The 25,332-nt window shown below is 40.4% G+C and overlaps 1 protein-coding gene and 1 long non-coding RNA gene across 2 annotated transcripts in view; one reads left to right on the plus strand and one right to left on the minus strand.

Moving 5' to 3' along the window:
• LOC309846064 overlaps positions 1-25,332 on the plus strand; it is a 495,527-nt gene that overhangs the window by 129,573 nt on the left and 340,622 nt on the right. The gene's annotated exons all lie outside the window — the stretch shown is intronic.
• Positions 4,576-16,459, minus strand: LOC309841324 (uncharacterized protein; the record flags this gene model as incomplete). The annotated part of the gene is made up of 5 exons (XM_082684200.1): positions 4,576-8,316; positions 9,121-9,178; positions 14,910-14,987; positions 15,913-16,337; positions 16,427-16,459. 5 exons carry the CDS (start codon positions 16,457-16,459, stop codon positions 8,239-8,241), a joined length of 672 nt encoding a protein of 223 aa, XP_082540326.1. The 3' UTR covers positions 4,576-8,238.

A 25,332-nucleotide genomic window follows, 5' to 3' on the forward strand; every position in this document is an offset into this window, starting at 1 on the left:
CCCCTGGAGGATCTTAGGCCTTCCATTCATAAGAAGTATCAAGTTTTGAACTTGGGGCAAAGAGGTACCAACAGCTAATTTTAAAGGACTTAGGTATAAAAAAAAGTCTCAGATGGTAAGAGTAGCCAGTAGCAGCACAATCTTACGGCAAACAGTGTTAGAGATGTCAGCATGTGGATCTGTATGACAAAGGCATGCTTTCACAACCTAAGGCAGCAGCAGAGGCGATGGTGTGCACAAACTATGCAGTGTGAGTTCACACACAGTGCCCATCTGCCCTGTTAATAACCCAGCCTTTTCAGATGTAACCCAGGCTCTTCGCTTGGCTCTTCTCACATGGTCATATTGTTGCAAGGTGTCTGTTTTGTGTAGAGCATCTCCTCCAAGATACAGGGAGGAAGAAGGGGAGGGAAAGAAGAGCAAAAGGCACATGCCCTGAAGTTATCCCCTTTTAAGGAGCTTTACTAGAAACCCCTCTCAACACATTTAGTTATCCCTCATTGACAAGAACTGTGTCACATCCTTATTGGTAGCAGATGGACATCATTTTTGTTTTCTTAGCTGACGCATTGCAAATGTGCTCCATGCAAATCAGGTTTCTGTTAATAAAGAAGAAAAGAAGAAAGAATAGATGGGTAGATAACTAGCAGTCTTTCCTATGCACAATTTTGGAAAAGATGGCTTAGGAAGACTTCTGGTATTTCAGCTCCCAAAATAACCAAAAGAAAATGCGGGAGGGGATGTAAAAAAGAGGGGAAAAAAGAGATTCCAGTAGAGAGACTTATTGGTCTAGCTATGAAGACAGGTTGAAAACAGCCCAAATTGATGGGCAAACTATTAATGGTCATGGGAAGGAAATACCAAGAGAAATAATAGTCAACCATACTGTCTGCCCTTCAACCCTATATCCAAATTTCAGACAGTTCTGAGACACATGCCCCTAGAGGGGAGGCCCATGACCCCAAATTAGGACACTTCCTCTACTGGGAACACTTGGGAACAGGAGGCTTTATCTGCAAGTAGCAGATGTGTGGGTATGGAGGGTGGGGTACAGAGTAGGGTGTGGTTGAGGCACAAGTGTTTCATGAACACCAAGTCACAAGGAACCTTGCAGGAGTCTACAGGCTAACAGAGATAACAGGCCTGAAAATACTGAACAGATAATAAAAATAGGGAAGATACACTACTATCCCTCTGCCCCATCCTCTCCTTTTCTCCCCACACAAAAAAGAAGTTTAAACTACCTATCACAGTTCATCCTAGGTTGACTGACTGATGACCTATAGAAAGCATCTAGCTGACCCTGTTCTACTCTCTGTATAGGACTCTGCCATTCCCTCTATAACAATTCCCTCTATAACAATTTCTACCATTGGCTACTTGGCTCCAACCACTTCAGAAACAAACCTGGAAAGATCCAGGGGGAAGAACTGGACTGAGTTGCTGCCAAACCAATGAGTCTACCATCTCCCCCATTGAGGACAGTGGTTGTATTGGCCACATTCTGGAAGTCATCCTTATTTGAAAGTCTTCTCAAAGAAAACTTTATCATAGTAAGACAAAGAAGTTCAGTAATACAAAGATGCATACTGTACTATTCCAGGTACTAGTTCCCAGTGAGGAAGAGGAGTGCTCTCTTCTGGGGACTCTCTGGCTTGGAGCACTGACCAGGCATTGCCCAACAGTTCAATGCCAGTCACAGATTGCTACAGCTGGAGGTAACTCTGCAGGGAAACTTTCTGAAAGAAACTCAAAGAGGTCTCTGCTACCTGCACCGAGGACACTGAATATTAGTTATGGAAGGGCTAACTATAATGCCAAGTTAGAGAACATTACAGCCAATAAGCCAATAGTCCTCATTTGAGTACAAAAAAACCATCGGCTACAGTTTTATCTCGAAGGAATGATCACAGTCATTGCCCTAGACATCTCAGGTGAGTAATGGTAATTGACTTTTCTCAGGAAAATACTAACTTGCTTATCTGGCTCTATGCCAAGTTATCTATTTAGTCTAGAGGCTGCAAATACAGAATAATACATATCCCAACTGTTGGAAATACTTTATTCTAGAACAATCGAGGGATGGGAAATCATGGTACTGAGGAAAAAGCCAGGCAGAATCCAGAACTTGGATAGCCTAGGCAAAGACTAAGCTTAAAAGTAACAAAAAATGAAGGCTCTACTGTAGTTAAGAGAGAAAGTATATGTTGGGATGGGGAACATTAGACTTACCAAATCTCTAACAGTTGGAACAGGGTTGATTGTACCTGACCATTTCACTGGACCCATGAGAGAGATGATCCATTCCCAAACCCTGAGACTTCTTGGCTCCGGCTGTCCTGAGGCATAGATAGTCCCAGCCCCATCTAAATGTGTTTGCCCTGAGTCTGAGCTAAAGAGACTAGATATCAGCACTTACAACATCAAGGATGATCGTAACAGTCCTATATTATAGTATCCATATCAAGTGCCAAAAATTAGACTCTAGGTTTTGGCAAAAAGTGCAGGTCCACTCCTAATTCTCCCACTTACTGGATACGAGGACCACATGTACGCCAATGACTGCCTGAGGCCTGAGGAATACAGGGGGAGATGATACTTGCACTAACTAGACCAGAACTGGGAGCCATTAAATGGCTCCCCCAAATCCCTATTGGGCTCAGGAACAGAACTGAGTATATAATCTCCAAAGTTCACATTAACAGGTTACTTCAAACATCTGCGATATAGCTATACATGAGCAGCTACACCAACAGTAACGCTAAAGCAACTGAAGCCAGAAGATCTATGGTGGTCTCCAACCACATGCCGTTAAGGTTCTATTCTGGCTGGGGAGGGAGGAGCAGCATGTGTCATTGCACAGGGAAAGCACATATATCCCAGACAACTCCCCAGACACATGGGACTCAGCAAGCTATGTCCACAAGGAAATGGTTAAACTGAGTGGGCTTCATGTGGTCCTAGTCCTCCACAGCTTTTAGTAAAGTCGGAATTATAATAAGGGAGTTTATTATTTGTGACAGCACTATTTATTTCTATCTTTAAGGGGTGAGTTATGTGAAAATAATAAATGATGATATCATATTGGTCTGGAGATCAATGTGTTGGTCCACATAAAAGTTATCCACTAAGGGGTGGATTGTGCTAGGTCATTTTAAAGTATTGTAACTTAAGAAATCCCATGGTTGGAAAGCCCCCGTGTTATACGGAAAGCACCCTCCTCCCACCCACACGCCCACTATTTGTAATTCTGAACTGGAGAGTTCCTACATCCTGGGGTATAGTTTGAAAGTCTAGACTCAAAACAGAAACTTTAGGTCCAGCAACAGGTTTACTGATTTATATATCAATGACATCATCCTCTAAACTGATAAAAGAAAAACACGAACTGAGGGGACTCAGTGTCCCTCTGATGTGGTGGGACTCCCATCCTGCATTAGTGACATACGCCTATGCATAGATTTTGGGCACATCCCAGGGAGAGAAAAGAAAGGTGGAGAAAGGTACTGGGGAGCAGCATGTGCTTACTGCCTTCACACATTCTCTGCTCTAACTAGTTAGATTATAGCCTTTATTTGAGATATGCTAATGCTTGCTACCATCAGGATTAAATTCTGCCATTTCTCCTGACACACAACTTAGAGAGGTTGTGTGCTCCCCACAACTAACCCTCACCATCCTGACATTTATCAAATGACTGTCAAGTATCCTAAGGACTCTACAAATAGCTCTCAGAGTTTGTTCATGTCTACCCCAAGCCTAGCCTACATGGATTGCTATGTGTTAGTGAGAGTTTTCAACATAAAGTGTCTCACCGTATTACTAACAACCTCTGACATCTGGAAAGCCTACCAGTTTACCTTCCAAATGCACATGTGTACCATTAGTACATCTCCAACCCCCCTCAAAAGACATCTGAAGATAAATACAACAGACTCATTCCTATCTGGAAAGAACGTGTTCTGATTTGGCAGCAACGGAATAATGGGAAGAGGTATTTTCTCTTCAAGAATCTTGCCTAACTCGAGGGAGTAACATGACATAGGAATCAAACAGGAAAAAAAGATGATATAACATACTTTCGGGGGAGAGAGGGAGGTGGTTAAAATATCATCTATCAAGTGCTTAGAACTTGACAGTAAACAAGGTTTGGGGCATTCCACATGCTATTCCAGACAGAAACCACCTTAGGGATAAAAGTGTAGCCATCTCTACTTCCTAAATTTGGTGTGTCCAGCCTGGTTAAAGCTACAGACAAAAATAAACCTTACAGAAAGTGCCATAAACTGCAAAATGGATCCTGTACTAGGCCCATCTCTGCATTTTGTCAGGCTTTCTCAAGTTGCGGGAAGCATTCCTTGGAACCCCCCAGAAATAACAGAGCCCTTTGGAGTAGTTAAAGGTCATAAATATGTAACCCTGGAAATCTTTACACAAGGTGAGTTTTTATACCAAAACCATCTTATGTATCTCATGTATGGGAGAAGTTGTAAGCTAAAAATAAAAGTTTTTTAAGGATATAAATATCCATACATTTTTAATGTTTTGAAAAACCACAGTATTTTGGGAAAAAAATACTGCACATCAATAATTTATTTCCCAGATTTCCCTTCTGGTAAAAGTGGTTCAGGTTGTTCACATCAGCCCTGTACCTGAAAACAACGAAAACAACTGGATAAAATATATTTAAAATAATCTTTTCAAAAGCATCAAAGAGATAACAAAATAGTAAGGAATTATTAGGCCAAAAGTAAAGAGAAGAATCTAGAGAGGTGAACAAGTTGGAAGCCACTTTTTCCTTGAGAGTACTAGCTAATCCCAGAAACCCAGACCCTCCATTTTCATGGCCTTTCCAGGTATAGAAAGGAAAAAATGCTGGGTCCAAACAAGTTGGGGAGTCTAACAGGAGGCTTTCCCCTACAACGGTCTGCAGTCCAGGATCTCAGAGAGAAGGGGACAAGAACTGGGATGATCTAGAGAATTCAAACATTACTATAGTAAGAATCCCTTGAGTTGGCCAGGAAAAATGAAACTTTGAACAGGCAATCGCAAACTGATAGCGCCCTCAGGCGCCTGGCAGAAGTAAATGCAAATATTCTTTGGAGAAAAGTGCTTGCGTTACAGGCCTCACAGTTATTCCTGCAAAATAACGTTTCAAATGCAATGACTAGCACAGAGTCAAACATGCCCGGCACATAAGAAAATTAGAATCAGTGAATAAAGCAGACAACCAGAAAGAGCTCATCAAAAACTCCAGGTGTAGGCCCCAGAACCTCTGTTTTAGTAGGCCACCCAGGTCATTCCCATACACACTAAAGCTTGAGAATCCCTGCTTTAGACTTTAATCACATAAATATTCATCCCCCACACAAAAATGCGTGGGTATGTTAGGACTTGGGAAGGGCCCAAGAATTTGCATTTCTAACAAGTTCCCAGATGATGCTCATGCCGGATGAGGAACACTGCTACAAAAGTATTACTCTACAGATCAGAATAGTGGTTACCTGTGGGGAGATGGGCCATAATTTGGAAGCAATATGTGGAAGGCTGAAAATCCTCTCTTTCTTGATCTCAATGGTGGTTACACAGTGTAATCATTAAGTTTTAGGTTTTATTTTAACGCATGACAAGATCAACTGTTGTCCTTTTCCATTCAATCATCTAAGTCCAATGTCACTGCTATGTCACTAAATCCTATCCACCTCCATCTCACGACCCTCATTTATAATCAACTCCCAAAGTAGAAAGTGTAAAAGGTTACAAAGTTCCAAGACATACTTCCTTCACTTTAGTTCCGAATGTAATTAGCTCATGAAATTAAATAGCTTTAAAACTCAAGAAAAATTAAGTCTAAGTTTCTAAAAACCCTGTTTAAAAAGTTGTTTAAAACAGAGATATGATACTGCTTATAATCTTAGTTGTCACCAAAAACACCTGCAAAAATAGACAACTACCTTGAACTTTTCCCCTAAGTTAAAAGAAAGGGAGGAGATACTACCTTTTACCAGTCTGAACTTCCTACTCCAAAGAGGCAAAGATGCTTGCTTCTCTCCAAATACAACTTGAAAATAAAATACCTAGTACTGCTTATAGTAATGGTAAGATCCGTCCTACTCTCTTAATTAATCCTCACCTACAAGGAAAAGTTAATATTCATCAACTGGCCTTAAATCTGTGAACACTTTAAGAGAAAGTATAGAAAATCTCTTTGTGGGAAGGGGAACAATGAAAATAAAAAAGGCTGAGAAGCACCAAATTAAATTGACCAGTGCAGACTGTACTTTGAAGTTCTCACACTGGTTTCTTATATTCATACAAAATACTTTTTCCGGCGGTCACATTCTTCTGTGAACTTCAAGAAACAGTTACTACTTGCCATTTTTGATTCATAGTACCAACACCCTCTATTACCCAAGCCCTCACCATTACTCTGTGAGGAAACAATGATAACAGTGGAGTTTCTGACTCTGGTAACTAGCAGGGGCCTAGGCATTGTGATATTCCAGACAGGTATCTGAACAACCAAATGGTTCCCACAACCGGGTGTGGCAAACTACTGAGACCATGGGGGGGAAAAAATGTAGCTGGGTTTTGTTATGCCCATAAGTACCTCACAAGTACCTTCAACACCTGGACATACCTTCCCAGTTATGTGGTAAGAACTGACCAAAGTGCTTTGCTTAACTCCCACTGTAACTCTGACCATTGCAGACCTGAATTCATACACCTCTCACAGCTTCCTCTTTCTTACAACATCAAAATATGACCATGTAAGATGCCTAATCATTATTATGTTAACTGTAGACAATGTAGCAAGATAATGTTGGTAGCTTACCAAGGATCATTCCTGGATCCAGAAGGTTAGAGGTCCAGATGAACTGGCTTGTGAAAGGCAGTTTTTGTAACCATGTAATATACTGGGATTTGGGGACAATGTAGGTGGGGATATAAGAGGCTTGGAAAGATTCTCCAACCTGGGCAGGCAGAACCCGAGTATCACCAGCCTCAGCACCTGTCCTGGGAGGAGCTGGGGAGACCTGAGAAGCCACATTCACTTAACACTCCAACCCAATGCCCTCTGTGTCCATTATCTAACCCTAACCAAGCCTCAAACCAAGTCTTCTGTGAGATCATTTCAATTCAGAAAGTAATAATTAAAAAAAAGCATAACCACCATTTTGGAGCAGAGCTGATCCTAGTAGAAAAGTACTCCCCTTTCTGCTCGTTGCTGACAATGCCTTAAGTACTGAATTGGCCCTTCAAAAGTACATCCTCATTCAATTAAGTAGAAAACTCCAGATTATCATAATGTAGCTGAGCTTGTTATATTAAATTCTTTCACTTGTCTGGAGGATAAGTACTACAGTAAAGCAAATATATCATCCTTTTACTAAGGGCTATCAGTTAGATGAGATTACCAATACTCTAAACATTTTAGTCCCTGGTCAAAATTAACTTTAAGAAAACATCCTACAGAATTTATGATTATACCTTTCAATACAATCTGAGTACTTTCTTCTTACTCTTGGATTACTTTTGCCTCTGTGAGAATATCAAATTCACATGTAAATGACTGCCTATTAATATTAAGAGCTGTTTAAAGTCATGTACGTCATCCAGTATATATAGAGAGGATTTTGGTGATTGCTCTTAGGTTAAAGATTTCATTCCATCTATAGTTATAAACCATATTTTCTGATAATAATCACTTGACTTGAAAAAACCAAAGCATCCTACTTTTTCAGCAAAGTCAGAGTCCCCACCAACAGACTTCTCTGAAGTTGTGGATGTACCTGTTGACTGTCCTGCTTCCCTAGGTGTCCTCTGATTACAAGGATTGGTTGATTGATTTGGAGGGCTATGGAATTTTCTAGTCATTTGTGAATCTCACTGTGCTTCATGTGAGTTACTAATGTCCATGTCGTCACCCTTAAACCAAATTTCTTTTACATACCGTTCACTGGTTTTGTTCTCAGTCGCTGAATCATAAATGGAACTGATAAAACTTTTCATCCTCAATTTCCTCTGTAGGGCAAGTGGCATCTAAGTCATCTTCGATTTTGAAACTGAAAGTATCCAAGTATCCCCTGGAGAGAAGTAGAGCTTGTCCTGCACGTTGTTTTGCAGCATTTCCACCATTACTGGGTCATCTGGTAGTACAGGAACTTTAAATCAAATATCTGACCACACTTGTTGGTGTAATTCATACTATGTTGACTTGTAGTGAGTACAAAAACATCACTTTATCATTTTTTGAGTCCTCTTCCTTAGCATGTCCTCTTTTAGCTTTCCATACATCTCTGTTTGGTATATAACCTAAAATCAAAATGTTATTTGAAAGGCTTTTTTTGTTCACATATATACAACTCCCACACTACTATAAACCCTCCTGAAAGTTGAAATCTTTACCTTTTTTTTTTTCCCTTTGTCATAGTGGTTAAAAGAATTCTGGAAACAGACTACATGAGCTTAAGTCATCTTTCATTCAGTGTGACCTGAGCACATTACCAAACTTCCTTGGTCCTCATTTTCCTAATCTGTGATATATAGATAATAACACCTAATGTTCTGGAATTGTTATGAAGTTTCTTTTTTTTTAATATTTTATTTATTTGCAAGAGAGAGCAAGAGACCACAAGCAGGGGGATTGGCAGAGGGAGAGGGAGAAGCAGATCAGGGAGCATGATGTGGGGCTCGATCCCGGGACCCCAGGATCACAACCTGAGCTGAAGGCAGGCACTTAGCCGACTGAGCCACCCAGGCATCCCTGGATTGTTATGAAGTTTCTATGTTTGAAGATTCAATATGCTAATAGATGTAAAACTCTTTAGACAATTCTTGACACATGATAAACACTCTACATTTTAGCTCTTTTATCTACTGCCATATAAACCCCTCAGCTGTTGAGATTATACACGCTCCTGGTCTTAAGATTTCTGTTCTGTATTTCTTACACTAATCAAATGATTGCAAATTTTAATAGGAAGATACCATATATACAGCCTACAAGCTCATTGAAAATCTTAACTATTTCTCTTGGATACTCCAAGGCATAACTGAGCAAATGATAGAGCCTTCAAAAGAACACAAAATATAAAGTATTGCCTTGAGGCTGCCTACGTTACTACCACTAGTGCTGGCTGGAGGGGTCACAAACACTCTCAGGCTCCCTTGATATCTGAAATAAAAACCACAAGACCAGATGTAGCATAATGGCAGTGTAAATCAAGCATGTTCCCAGCAGTTGATAGCAAAATTATATACACACGTGTACACATACCTACAGCACATTTACCCAGAGGTGGTCACTATTCTTATTGAAAGCCTATTACTCTATTAGGCCTTCTTTCTCCCCCACAGAAGGACATTAAGATTCTTTCTTTTTTTCTTTTTTTGGTTTCACTAACAAATCTGTAGGAGTTGCTCACTTGCTGGAAATAAAGTCCAAATCTGGTGCTAGCTGAATGTTGAATACAGTTAAAAGAAGAATAGGTGAGAATTTACCTCTTCAGCTGAAGTTTATTTAGGTAATGAGATAAATCTGCTGTTGACAGACAAAAGAAGGGCAGAAAATTTTGTTTCTTCTCTATTTTAGGGAAGATTTCACAAAAGTCTGTCTGCCTTAGTAAGAAAACAGATGTTTACCCAATATAGCTTTTTACTATCTCAAGAACCATTTTTGTTCATAGCCAACATGTGTATTTCACTAATTTGGCTTCTATCTAGGGTGTAGAAACCTAGAATGAATATCACTCTTACCTAAACAACTAGGAAAACTATAGAAAACCTTTTCTTAAACCTGTTGGAGGTCTGAGGTTAGGGTAACCAACTGGACTTTCCCTCATTTTAGTCCTGTAAGTCCTGGGAAACTCCTCAGTACCACACAAATTGGGATGGTTGGACATCCTAACAAGGGTCACAGACCAAGCAAGTAACCTGAGCTCCAAGGAAAAGACTAGTCCTACCAGGAAGATAGGATGTGAGCACTGAAGAAGAGACATCAAGAACTAGGAATTCAAGACATCATCAAGAAGAGACATCAAGGTGCTAGGAATTCAGCTAGAATTGTTAACAAACTGCTATGCTAAAGGCCAGCAGGGGACAAGGATGCCCTGAAAGCCTCAGATAAAAAAGGAGCTTGCTTCCATTTATAGCCTCTTCTCCATGTTCTCACTGGGTGCTGATGAGAAAAAAGGGACAAGGCAGGAGGTCAGAGAAAGCCTCTCTTGGAGGAGGAGAAAAAGCACCCAATCGTGGAAAGTGCAAAAGTCTTGCCATCTTCTTCCTATGAACAATAGCTTGAAACCCCTGGGAAAGGGGCAGCAGACTTTGTTATCTCCAAGGCTCAGGTAAAGGGCCCTTGATACTGGGTAAGAAGAGGAGTAAGAGAGGACAAAGAAACTCTGTCCCTGGGTAAAGAGGGACAGTAAACAGTCTTGGGCCCAAGATCTTATGTTAATAAAATTCCAGGAACCAGGAGACTCTTATCTTCTCAAGCCTCATCAAAGATGCAAGGTAGAATTCTGTCTGCCACAGGGAGACTGAAGGGCCGAGGAAGCCCCCACTTAGAAGGCCTAAACATATAAGGCTTGCTTAAGAGAGGCTGGACCAAGACGACTGATCCTCTGGCTCCCACTACCACCAACCTATCAAGGAGCAGGTTACAAGCAGAGGAAAAGGCAAAAGCATGGAGAGAGGCCCTTTTTGTGCAGGTTAAAAAGAAGGCTCGAAGCTGAGAGTAGAAAAGGAATATTGAAAAAAATCCCTCCAGCATTCTAGCCCACCATAAGTATAAGGTAACACCAAAGGAAACTGAAACCAGAGGTGTGCTGAAGGTGAAAAAAATCAAACCCAAACCCAGCTCAACTACTGACTGATTCAACACCCCGCATTACTGACTTAGCAGCAGAAGAAACATGCTTATTTGAGTCATACATTATTTTAATGTCTACTGTTTTATACAAGACGCCTAGAATTGGATAGAAAATTATAATACACATTAAAAAGAAAAGGAAAAGAAAAACCCATTGTCGAGAGAGAGAGATCAATCAACAGAATGAGGTTCAGAGAAAACCTAAGTGTTGGAATTATGAGGGGGATTTAAAATACCATTTATTAATATATTAATCATACATATTAAAGGTGGATAATAGGAATGATCAGGTAGAAAATTTCAGTAGAGATAAAAACTATGTCAAATGGAAATGCTAACAAAAAGCACAGTAACAGAGATGAAGAATACCTTGAAAAAGCCACTCAGTAGACTTGATAGAGTGTGCCCTTGGAAAGCGTGAACTTGAAGCTGTATAATAAAATTACTCAACTAAAATACAAAGAGAAAAAAGTGTGAAAAAACCCTCAAATAAGTATTCAAGTGTCGTAGGACAAGATCGAACAGTCTAATAAAAGCATATTTGGAATTCAAGAAAGAGAGAGAGCAATAACAAGAAACATTTGAAGAGTGGCCAATCTTCCAAAAATGATAAAATATACCAAACCACGGGTAACAAAAGCTCAGATTCCCAAGCAGAATAAATACCAAAAATACAAACTCCAACATATTATATTCAAACTGCTGAAAAGTCAAAGTTAAAGAGAAAATCTTGGAGGAAGCCACAGAGAAAAAGACACAGTACAGAGAAACAGAGAATTAGAGCTGACTTAGGAACTATGCAAATCAGAGTACATTGGAGTAATAACTGTAAAATACTAAAGGAAAAATACTGTTAATGCAGAATACTGTGCCCAGGGAAAATATCTTTCAGATATGATGGAAAAATAGACTTCAAAAGACAGACAAAAAGCCAAAAAAAAAACCCAAACAAAACCGAGAAAATTTATTATCAATAGATCTGTACAAAAATAAAGGTCAAAACAACTTCCTTCAACACAAAGAACCTGATACTAAACAGAACTTGCTTCTATAGAAGGAAATGAAGATTTCCAGAAATAGTTAAAACGAAAGTAAAATACAAAAGATGTATTTTTTTTTTTTTTTTTAACTGCTCCAAAAGGTAGCCTAAAGCAGTGGTTCTCAACCAGGGGTAATTCTGCCTCTCAGGAGACATATGACAATGTTGCAACATCTTGATTGTTATAGTTGGGGTGGGGGCAGAAATAGGGATAGAGGAATAGAGATGCAGTGCTACCCTCATCTAGTGGGTGTAAAGGCCAGGCATGTGCTGGACACATCCTCATCCTAGAAAGGTGAACACTGTACAATAAATAACTACTCAGCCCAAAATGTCAATAGTACCAGACTATTGTAGCTTGATTGATTAAAAAAAAAAAAAAAAAAAAAGAGAGAGAGACAAAGACATAAAATACCAAAACAATGAAATGAAAAGGGGGCAATCACTACAGATCTTGGCCATTAAAAGAATATGACAATATTACAACCAACGGTATGCCCATAAATTCGAAACTTAGATGAAATACACAAACTCCTTTTAAGACACAAACGACTAAGACTCACTTAAATACATAACCTGAACAGTCCTGTGTCTAATAAAGACACTGAATTTGTAGTTTAAAAACTTCTAACAAGAAAGACTATAGGTCAGGATGCCTTCACAACCTACGGTCAAGATCATGACAAGATCAGACTAGCTCTTCTTAGTGTACCTAGCTTTGATAAATGTCTTATTAGGTGCCAGGAGAAATGCTTGAGTTTCAGCCTACTGGAAACTGCAGCAAGTCCAGAATTCCAAGTTACCCCTCTCCAAGGCACAAGTCCTCACCTCCTACCCCTGCCCCACTTACATTCCCACACTAGGGCCACTTTCCAGAGAACTAGAGGCTCTAGAACAGTTAAGGTTAGGACTAGCTTCCAACACACACTGATGTAGAGCTGACCTCTTCACTTACCACATTAATTTTTTTTTAAGATTTTATTTATTTATTAGACAGAGATCACAAGCAGACAGAGAGGCAGACGGGGGTGAGGCCGGGAAGCAGGCTCTCCGCTGAGCAGAGAGCCCAACTCAGGGCTTGATCCCAGGACCCTGAGATCACGACCTGAGCTGAAGGCCGAGGCCCAACCCACTAAGCCACCCAGGTGCCTTACCTTTAAGAGACATTCAAAACACTGAAGATACTGGAGTCTACCCAGCATGTTGTATTTTCCATAACTGAAGAAGGCTGCTTAAGAGAGAGCTTAAATATAGATAATTTTCTGCTCCTATCTATACTTCAGACCAGTGCACCAGGCAATTTCTTCACTAAAGCTTATTACTTTCAAAGGTAGTGTGACTGACAAAAAGGAGTCAGGCCAAGGCTGCTGTAATCCCCTAATTTGTAACAATAATTGAGAGCCAAGGTTGGTGCAGTGACCTTCCCTTGCTTCCTTCTTCCTTCCCTTCTCTGCATTCTCTATAGTTTACGTCTACAAAACTAGACAAACAGTTCTGCCAAATTGGTTCTAGTGGCAAGAGTAAACAGAAGTTTGAGACTTTCCTGTATGAGTGACTATAATTTTGTAGTTCTAGACTATGCAGGAGTACTCTCTGGGAGAGAAGGGCAATGTGAGTTTTTTGGGGAAAAGCAGTTTTTCTGAACATTGTAAGTAGTTTTCAATACTCTGCAATCTTTAGAACAGGGCTCTCCAAAAGAAGCATAATGTGAACTACATATATAAAATTTCTAGTAGTCACATTAAAAAGTAAAAATGAACAAGTGAAATTAATTTTAATATATTTTATTCAACTCAATATATACAAAATATGTCAGCGTGTAATCAATTTAAAAGTAGAATATTTTACTTTAAAAAACAAGACATTAAAATCTTGTGATCTGGTGTACGTTTTACAGCACATCTTATTTTATTTTTATTCTTATTTTTATAAAGACTCTTGTTAACCTCGATATTTTTAAGTTTTTATTTAAATTTCAGTTAATATACGGTGTAATATTAGTTTCAGGTATATAATATAGTGACTTAACACTTCCATACATTACCTGATGCTTGTCACAAGTGTCCTCCTTAATCCCATCACCTATTTAACCAATCCTCTGCATCTCCCCTCTAGTAACCAGCGGTTTGTTCTCTATAGTTAAGAGTCTGTTTCTTGGTTTGCCTCTTCCCCGCCCCCCTTTGCTCATTTTTCTTAAATTCCACATGTGAGTGAAATCATATGATATTCATCTTTCTCTTACTTCACTTAGCCTAATACTCTCTAACTCCATCCATGTCATTGCAAATGGTGAAGATTTCATACTTTTTTTGGCATTATATATATGTGTGTGTGTGTGTGTGTGTGTGTACACACACATACCCCACATATATACATTATGTGGTATACAATATATATTTTGTGTGTGTGTGTGTGTGTATTCCTTATACCTTCATCAGTTGATACACACCTGGGCTGTTCACATAATTTGGCTATTGTAGATAATGCTGCTATAAGGACTGAGGTGCATGTATCCCTTAGAATTAGGATTTTTATACTCTTTGGGTAGATACCTAGTGGTGCAATTGCTGGGTCACAGGGTAATTCTACTTTTAACTTTTTAGGCACCTCCATACTGTTTTCTAGAGTGACCGCATCAGTTTGCATTCCCACCAACAATGCAAAAGGTTCACCTTTCTGCATATCCCCACCAACACCTGTTTCTTGTGTTGTTGATTTTAGCCGTTCTGACAGGTGCAATGTGGTATCTTACTGTAGTGCTGATCTGCATTTTCCTGACGATGAGTGAAGCACATCTTATTTTAGACTTGCCTCATTTTAAGTGCACAGTAGCCACTCGTATTTTGTGGTTACAGTATTGGACAGCATAGCTATACAGCCTCTCAGTTTCCTTCTTGATCTGTCCTCCCTCCCCTCCCCCCACCACACCTGCACCAGCCCTTCCAGGGCATCTTTAATATTAGCCCAGAGCACTGATTAATACAGCTGATTGCTCACCTGCCTCTATCCTTGGGCAAGGAACCAAATGCCTTCAGAAGCTTGGCATTTTCACATTCTGCATATTCTTCAAAGGCCCTGAAATATAATGAGGGGTGGGGTGAACACTGGATCAGAAAGGTCTCATGATTCCAACAACTCTTTAGTTAATAGAATCATCGCTCCTCTGTCTCTTGATGTCTTAGTAGCTGAGTGGTCCAGAGAATCCCTTTTAACGCTATTTTTATATCTTTGAATTTTATCAAAGACAGCCTTCAGGAAAAGATGAGAGTTGGGGCCAGTACCAGGTTCATAATTTGCTGGGCCCAGTGGAAAAAGAGAGAATAGGGAGCCTTTGGTTCAAAAATTAAGAACTTCGAACGGTGACCGCAAAGCATTAAAACAAGTGCAAGGCCCTCCTTCTGAGCACGGAGACTTGTGTGACTGCACAGGTTGGACCTCTGTGAAGCTGGTGCCAGTTGAGGCTTCTGTCCTTGGAGGAAGCAAGGAAATGGTGACATTACCTAGACTATCCCTGAGGACCTGACCCTTAATGGAGACTCCAGAGTTATGTGTACTAGAATTCACTGCGGAAGAGGTTTTCAGGCCAGGGAGAGGCGTTCGGAAAAGATGTAGTGAGGGGATCAAGGAAGTGGGTAAGACTTGGCTTTGCTGGTTAAATCACTGCGTATCCCGGGTATTCCTAAGGTCAAGCTTCTGTGACCCCAAGTGGGGTAACAAAAGATTGCCACCTGCAACGTGACTCCACGCCTGGGCAGGAGTCCCTTCGAGGCTGCTTCAGAGTCAATTTGCCCCTTTTCAAGCCACAAACGGGCGCTGCCGGGGAGGGAATTCGGGAGCTCCCTCGGTGGGAGTCGGTGGGAGCCGCGGCCGGCTTCCGGCCCCTGACCCTGCGAGGGCGGACCGGGTCAAGGCCAGCGGAGGGGACTCGGCGTACCGGCGCCCAGCAGCGCCCCCTCCCGCGCCCGCACTTCCGCCTCTCCCCCACGGGGGCAACGCACACCTCCAGCTGTAGGGGGCTGGGGCGGGCAACGGCCGGTCGGGCCCGGGCCCCGAGGCCCGCCGGGGCCGGTGCAACCAACTCGAACCAGAGTCACTGTTGCTGAAGCCCGCGGCGGCGTCGCAAAGGACGACAGGGGGCTCGCCCCTGCACCTGGTCTCGCCTAGCCGCGGCCACACTATCTCAAGGGCCCTCGGTGCCCGGAGCCTCAAAGACCCCTTTCTCGCCACTGACGTCCGAGGGAGGTAACGGGTCAGGGCGTTTGCCAACAGCCGCTCAACGGAAACGCCGGCCGGAAAGCGTGCGCAGACGGCGGGTGGTTCCCCGGGCGACAGGCCACGCCCCCTGGCGACAAGCCCCGCCTCCCGACGACAAGCCCCGCCTCCGGCCGCGTGCGCTGCCAACCTCCTCGCGGCGTCACGGTTGGGCTGTGGATTTGGTCGGATTCTGGGATGGCTTGTACCTGCGCCGGCTTTCGTGTCCCTACTCTTCCTAGTAGTCTGGCTGCTGGCGGTACGCTAGTGATGCTTGGCACGCAGGGTGGTGTCATGCTGGATGTTGGATAACGAGAAAAAGATTCGCTCTCCTTGGCGGGTGCCGGCTGGAGACCACTAGCTTAGGCTCCAGTGGGCCAACGAGCGAGGAACGGCCATGGCCTCCAGGGGGCGCCTTCTCCACGAGGCTCTCCACGAGGCTCCCCGCAGCTGCTCCGTTTCTTCCTCGCTATCAATTTACTTACAGCCCAGAATCAAGATGTCAATTTAATATCACAGATTTCTTACGCAACGGAACTTTTAAATTACTCACTTTATTTGAAAACAGTATTGATAAATTAATAAGATCCCTATTAATGCAACATCTACGTTTAGTTCTAAATTGAAAGGAAGGTCAAATCTGTTACTTAGCCGTTCACCCTTGAAGTAGCTGCAACTGAAATCTGTTTCAAAACAAATATGTAGCTGGAGATACTACTATAAAAGTGTACCTTCTTTCCCAGTAAGTGGATATAAAAGTTTGAATTAGATCTGAAACGTTTCCTATTCACACTGATTAAATCATGACACAGGAAAAAAGGTTATCTTACCTACCTACATTATCCTGATGCTGTTTTACTTAATCAGAAATGGATTAATCTCAGAGATCTTTAAATAGAACCATCATACTCAGTGTCAGTGTGTTTTCAAATCTGTCTTTAAGCCTATGTTATTTAACTCATGCAAAGATGTAAATTTTGAAAGATGTCCATAAATGGGGTTAACATAGTACAATTTTGTTGATAAAGATCACTTTAATGTCTTTCATGTTAGGGAGATTGATTTTATTTTCTTCCATATATCCATTGTCAGTAATTATTAACTCTGCTATATCCATTGTTAGTTGTCAGTTTAAGAACTTTAACTTTGAAATGCATTTGAAATATATATCAGTTACAAAGTATTTACTTTTTTTTCTTTTACTTCTTTGATGGAAATACGCATTCCCCAGTCATTTCAAATAGCAAACATATTCAAATAGTGACTCTTTTTTTTACTTTAAAAAATTTTAAAATTATTTAATTTAAAGAGAGAGAGTGTGTGTGTGAGCCAGGGGAGGAGCAGAGGGAGAGCAAATCCCAAGCAGACTCCCTGCTGAGCACTGAGCCCTTTGTGGCACTGGACCCCAGAACTCTGAGATCATGACCTGAGCTGAAATCAAGACTCAGGACTTAGTTGACTGAGCCACCCAGGTGCCTCTCAAATAGTGAATATTTTAAAAACATTTTTCTTTATAGAACTATCTGATTTCTGTGTTTAAACTATAATATCCAAACTCTTATTTTTCATTAATGTGAGATTTTAAAATATTAAGGAAATTCATATTACTGGATTCTATAAGGCTCATTGGTTGTGATTTTTTTAGTCTTGGTGACTTGAAGAATAATGCAAACAATTGATGCTACACATTACTACCCAACTGCAGCTGACATTCAAGTAATGACATTGGAATATGATTTTTAAAAAATGTTTTTCTTGAATTAATGTGTGTGTCAAACATGAACAACTCTGCCATACTGTTGTTGGTAATTATTGAGGGTAATTCTCATCAGATTTTTAAAAATTAAATTTTGGATTTTGTGATAATTGTACATTCATGAGTAGTTATAAGAAATAATGCAGAGATCTGTGCCATTTACCCAGTTTTCTCCAAAGGTCACATTTTATAAAACTATACTATAATATAACTAGGATAATGAGATTGATATAGTCAAGATACAGAACATTCCATGACTAGAAGAATCCCCCCACATTGCCCTTAATAGTATACTCACTTTCCACCTGTCCCTATCCCAACCTTGTAATCCCTGATAACTATTAATCTGTTCTCTATTATTATAATCTTGAAATTCTCACTTCAGGATTGGCATATAAATGGAAGCACTCAGTATGTAACCTTTTGAGATTGGCATTTTTTACTCATCATACTTCTCTGGAAATTCAGCCTAGTTGTTTCCTACGTCAGTAGTTGGTGCCTTTGTGTTGCAGAATATTATTTCATGGTGGATATCCCACAGTTAAACTATACCACAGTATACCACAGTTACACCATTCACCTATTGAAGGACATCTGGGCAGATTCCGGTATTGGGCTTTTATGAATAAAATTGCTGTAAATTTTTTTGTGTATAGGTTTCTGTGTGACTGGGCATCTTCATTTCACTGGAATAAATGCCCAGAAATGAAATTTGCTGGGTTGAATGGCAGTTGTGTGTTTAGTTTTTCAGAAACTGTCAAACTGATCTCTAGGGATTGCACCATTGTGTATGCTCACCAGCAACTTATGAATGAACCAATTTCTCCAAGTTCTCTCCAGCATTTGGTATTTTCACTATTTTTTATTTTAGTTTTCTGATAGGTATTTAGTGATATTGTGGTTTTAAGTTGCTAATATTTCCCAGTTGCGTAATGACATTGAACATCTTTTCATGTGCTCATTTGCAATCCATGTATGCTCCTCAGTGAATTGTCTCTTCATGGGACCTTGGGGTAGTGTGTGTGTGTTTGTGTGTGTGTGTTTACTGCTTGGACACCCTCCCCCCGCCAGCTTTACTATTGTAGAATTGACAAATAAAATTGTAAGATAAAGTGTACAATGTGATGATTTAATATATGTATACATTGTGAAAGTTTCCCCATTTGCAATAAAGGCATCTGTCACATAGTTACCTTTTGTGTGTGTATGAACATTTCAGTGCCAGTCTTAGCAAATGCCAGTGATACAACACACTGTTATCAACTAGAGACACATGTTACACTTTAGATTCTCAGACCTTATACATCTCATAACTAAAAGTTTGTGTCTTTTTACCAAACTCTCCCTATTTTAATTCTGTTGAGATTTGTTTATATATCCTAAATACTAGTTCTTTGTCAAGTACATGTTTTATAAATATTTTCTCCCATTCTGTAGCCTGTCTTTTCATCTTCTTAATAGTCTTTCAGAGAGCAAAAGTTTTTAACTTCATTAATGTTCAATACCGATTTTTTCTTTTATGAGTGGTGTTTTAAGTCTTAAGCTCTTTGCTCAGCCTAGATCTTGGAGATTTCCTACCTTTTATTTTTCTAAAAGTTTTATGGTTTCCTTTACATTTTCGACCTGTTTTGAGCTTAAGGTGTGAGACTTAGGATTCATTTTTGTTTTGTTTATGGCTGTGCAATTGCTCCAGCAGCAGCTAAACTTCTATCTTCTTTTTTTAAAAAGCTTTGTTTAAGAGGAAAAATTATAAACTTGATGAAACTACAAAATTAGTTGAGGATTTAGAAATTAAATTCTACTAAGAAAGTAGTATGTTAGCTATGGAAAAAGTAATACAGTGCTTTGCATTAAGAATGACAGCAAGAGAGGGGCACCTGGGTGGCTCAGTGGGTTAAAGCCTCTGCCTTTGGCTCAGGTCAGGATCTCAGGGTCCTGGGATAGTCCTGCATTGGGCTCTCTGCTCAGCAGGGAGCCTGCTTCTCCCTCTCTCTGTGCCTGCCTCTCTGCCTATTTGTGATGTCTGCCAAATAAATAAATAAAATCTTAAAAAAAAAAAAAAAGACAGCAGGAGAAGAAATAATCCAAAAAGGGAATGTTCTTTATAGCATTAAAAAGATTTATTTATTTAAAAGAAAGAGAGAGACACCAGGGGAGGGGGAGAGGGAGAGGGAAAGAGAGAATCCCAAACAGACTCTGCACGGAGCAAGGAGGCCACTTCCAGGCTTGATCTCACAACTCAGATCATGACCTGAGCTGAAATCAAGAGTTGGATGCTTAATTGACTGAGACACCCAGTCACCCCTTTATTCATGCATTTTAAATCTATTTCTCCATATAACTCATGCAATTTTTATTTGTGGATATTGACGTGATGTTATGGTGCACAGATATTTGTAATTATGAGTTTTTCATTGTTATTTGTATGCCTTGTCATTATAAAGCACTCTTTGAGACATCTCCTTTGATACTGTTTTCCTTAAATTCGTCTTATATGATAGGTTAGTGATCTCTCTCCCTGTTGGTTTTTTTGTTTTGTTTTGTCTTTGCCTAGTATACATTTCCCACCATTTCACTTTCGGTTTCAAACCCTTTGTTTTTAAGATCTCCTGTATACAGGTGTTAAGCTGATTCTGCTTTGTAATGCCATTTGAAAGTCTTCTTAGTTGACTGAAATCTATTGCTATCAGCCACAGTGTGCTGGAGCCTCTCACACCAGCTCATGAGTTTCTAACTCCACATTAAGTGGTAGCAGCTCTGTAGCTTGAAACTGGCTGTGGGAGGGTTAGATAGAGGCTAGATAAGAGCAGTGGAAGGAATGTTCTGAAGCAGAGTCTGAAGTCCTTCAACGAGAATGAAAGGTGCTTGTGCTAGAGGCGAGGACAGTGGGGAATAGCTTACACAATAGAAGTCCAGGTGCACAACATCCAGACCTTGGGGCTCCAAGACGTTGGCACTGACAGGTCAAGAATCACAGGTGCAGAGCACGTCCTCTTTCACTCTTGCCCCAGGGTCACCCCTAGACTCATTATAAGGTCTTTGCGTTGCGGTTACAGCCCCATCCCCATGGAGAAAAGCTGCCATGAAAATGGTTCAGGTACAAAGCTTATAGGGTCAAAAACTACCCTCCCAACCAGTGGGAAGAATCCCCCAAATGATTGGAAGCAACTTCCATTAGAGACTTCCCCACTGTATGTCCCAGCTCCTCTTAGCCAGAGAGACACAACAAATATCCAATCCCAATTCACTCAGAGTTCCTAGACTGGGACTAGGGCCAGTTCCATCTCTGGCTTTCCAACCTTCAGAGTGTACTTTCTCTTTAATAAGCTGCTTGTGATTGCTACTTCCCTTCTGGCTGTCTTTATTACAGCGTGGATCCCCATGAAAATTTTCTTCTAGGGAATCCAAGGACCCAGACCTCCATTCACACAATTGTAGACTTTCCCATCTGTGATAGTAGGAGTATGCATGCACATTGTGGAATCAAAAAGCTACAAGTTAAGGTGTTTTGATTTGTTTTCCCAAGGACAGTTGTTCAGTACCAGCTAGCACATCACTGGCTATCAGTAATATGTGCAGCTTAATTCTGTCATACTATTTTGTCTTATGTTTTCATCTTTTAATACCTACTATGCAATACGTTTTGTACTTATTTTTTGAGTGTACAAGTGTGGTCCAATACTTCGGAAAGCATTTATCATTGATCTAAAAATTACAGTTATAAACATAACTTAGGATCAAACCATCTGTTTAGACAATCTATTAAGTCCCCACTGTGAGCAGTCACAAATTAGTACATTTCCATTTTCTTTCCCCTCACTCCTCTGTTCAATTTTAATTGCTATCTTTCTTAGCATTTACCTTTGTATTGCTAAATAAATTTCCATTGTTTTTACTTGATTTCTCAGCTTCTAACGATATCAAGAGATATGCCCTCTTACTATAAAGGATGAGTGAAGTCAATGTTCATTAGTATCTACTTATTCTCCAAATTCTTGTCTCAAATCTGTTAAGACAAGTCCTTCCCATACGGGAAGAATTACTGAAACCGCTATAGAAACATACAGATGGATGGAAATTAACATGGACGCACTCCTGCTTCATCAAGGCTTGACTTTGAACACATTTTTCTCTTCCTCATTCTTGAAGCTTCTCCTTCCCCTTCACCTGTTTTTCTGTAGAATCCTCTGTTCCAGGAACTTGGCATTGATATCGACATCCCGCTGACTTCAATACATACTTAGGAGACTTAGATGGTGGGTGTGGGTGCTGGTCCTAAGACCCTCTTTGAAGACACAGCGGACTCAGCTGGCAGCGCTACCAGATTCCTACTGAAACCACTCAGATCCTGCATTTTCCTGGAAAACCCCTCAGCCTTTTACCCCAGGTGGGCTTGCGGCCCTGGAGGCATTAGGCTGCTGCAGCCTCCTTTGCCTGGCGAAGTACACACTATCTTCCTTTTTTATACCCGAGCTTTGTCTTCACATTACGAATTTCAGCTCAGAAGCGCAGAGGTCGGTTTTCGACATGACTGCATTTTCTTCCTGCATTGTTGCCATAATCCCCGCATTTGCTCTAATCTTTATCCCACAGCAAAGTAACTTCAATCTCAGTGGTAAGCCTGTTGGTTTTTTCGTTTATCTCTTGGCTGAGAGAACTTTATCTTCCAGTGTTTTGTACAAGAAGGGCTCATCAGATATTCAAAATGTTCATTTCTTGCCTTTATGCTTGAGCGGCATTTTGAGTGAGTAAAATATTCCTTGGTTACAGCTTACCTTCTTGAGGATATTATAAACATTGCTCCACTATTTGTTGGTATGAGAATTTGCCTTGGGGAAATCTGAGGTCAGCCTTATTTTTTTTCCCCCCTTTTAAATAAATTAGCATTTTTGCATAGCTCCCCAAAGATTCCTTGTCTTTGAAGTTTAGTAGCTTTGTGACAGTATGTGTCTCTATTCCTTTGTCCTGGATCATGGTGTGTCCTTTCAATTTTGCAAATCAAATCTTCTTTTATAGGATTTTAAAAAATTAAGTAATTTTCAAGTTGTTCAAAGCAACTATTTTTTTTTCTGATAAATGTTTTCCAGAATCTGTTTTTCTTTTCCTCATTTGTTTTTATAGGCTCTTTGCACAGATCTTTTGCAGTTCCTATGGGTAACCTCATTTTTGAGTCAATGGTGAGTTTTTCCTAAGCAGATATTTGCAGGAAACTTACATGGAGCTGGGGCCACACCTGTGTTTTAAGGGAGCAGAAATTTGCTTTTGAATCTGAGCTTTAGGTGTGAGGTGTGCATGAGTGTGTGTGTGTGTGTGTGTGTAGGTGTGAGTTTTGACAGGCTTTCATTCTCCCCAGTAATGGAAAATGGCTGCTATAGGGCTTGTCACTTTACAAGTCTCTCTTCTCCCCCAACCACAAGGGTAGACTCTTATGTAAAATGACCTTTTGCCTGTGTAATTCAACCTTGCCTCCTCTACCTTTCACATCGAAACTGGGGCCAGGGAAGCTGCCATTGTGTGCACACTGTATTCCCGTTACAGACAAAAGATTTTGGTTTTGCAGAGTGTGCTCTTATCCTTTGAAAACAAACTTGATTATCTCTTTCTGAGCTCTGTAGCCCCCTTTCCACTTTCTGCTGTACTCTTCATGCATTTCCAGTGCTTTTCCTAATCCTTCCTGCTTTTTCCAGTTTTGTGACTAGTGGTTTCAGCAATCTCTCTGTTTCTTTGAAGGAAGAGTTTGATTTTTGTTTCCCATTCTGCTGCTGCTTTAGGATGATTTCCAAGAAAAGGAAGACATGATAACCCCAAGCTCCATCGTCAAGCTGGAGGTCTTTTAACTAAATTCTTACTTTGCTGGAGTTTCGTCAATTGCAGTTTCCAGCTTCCAGCCATGAGAACTTGCTGGAGACTTGTTTTGATGCATGCAGAGATAGCAGAATGCGGGAGAAATGTGGAGGGTCCATAATTAGCTTACTGGATTTTGCCTTTTGAATATCTAATATGGCGACTCTTCTTTGACCTTTGTCCTAACAATGAGCCTTCTAACTTAATCAATCTCAGTGCTAAGCCTGTTGTTTTTTCACTTATCTCTTGGCTGATAAATAGTCCTAGATTAATAGATAAATAGTCCTAGCCATAGGCTAAAGAGATAAAGGATGAATTTTCCCGAGGTCTCCTCTTCCCTGCATGATACATATTATCTCAAACTTTGTTGTCTCCCTAGTTCCCATCTCCTTTGTGAGCCCCCCCCCAATCCTGTGTCCTTGGAAAGGAAATTGATATACCCCAAATCCTCTTCCAGTAATGGACTTCAACATTTCCTACCTCCTGAAAATACCTGAAATGAAACCATACAAAGACCCTTTAGATTCCAACAGACGAAGCAAAGCTCCATAATCTGCTTGTCCCAAAGAGATTTCTCCTCTTCAGATTCCTTCCCCAGCTGCTTCTTAGGGCAACAGATTTCTCTGTGTCATCAAACTAAGAATTCTCTTCCTCTTTCTTCTGTGTCAGATCCTTTGCTTACTATGTGCTCAGGCCTTCCTCTTTGATACATTCTTGTTTATTCTTGATTTATGCTCTTATTTGGGTGTAACAAACACCTCCACCTGCAGCTTGCTAAGAATGAGGGCAGAAGAGGAAAACAGTATTTTGAGGCATTCTATGTCTGGAAATATCTCTAATTCTTCCCTTATTTTAATTAGAATATTGGCTTAGTATAGACGAATAGGTTGGAAATAATTTTATCTCAGAATGTTGAAGGCCTTACTCCATCAGCTAGCTTCTGGAGCTATTGTGGAGAAATTTGATGCCTATCTGGTTCTTGAACTTGTTGTGTATGTAACCTCCCTTTCCCCATCTCTGGGAAATTTTATTATCTTTTCTTTATTACAGCTGTTCTGAAATTTCACAATAATGTCTTGTTGTGGTTCCTTTTATAGTTAATGAACCACAATTTGATGGGTCACCTAAATTAAGAAATTCATGTTTTTCAGTTCTGGGAAATTATTTCTTTTTATAACTTTTCTTTCGGGAACTTTTGTTAATCGGATATTGACTCTCTTGGATTAAATTTATTTTACTGTGGGAAGAACACTTAACATTAAAACACTTGAGCTCATTCATCTTGCTTCACTGAAATTTTATGCCTTCCGATGGGGAACTCCCCATTTCCCCCTCTGCAGCTCCTGGCAACCACCATTTCACTCTTCGATTCTATGAATTGGACTATTTCAGATACTTCAGATAAGTGGAATCATGGAGTATTTATTTTTTCGTAACTGGCTTATTTCACTTAGCTTAATGTTCCCAAGGTTCACCCATATTGTCACATATTGCAGATTTTCCATCTTCTTTTTAGACTGAGTTGCATTTCATTGTGTGTATACACCACGTTCCTTTATTCATTCATCG

The sequence above is a fragment of the Mustela nivalis genome, assembly GCF_964662115.1.
Source record: "Mustela nivalis genome assembly, chromosome: 1".
NCBI lineage: Eukaryota > Metazoa > Chordata > Mammalia > Carnivora > Mustelidae > Mustela > Mustela nivalis.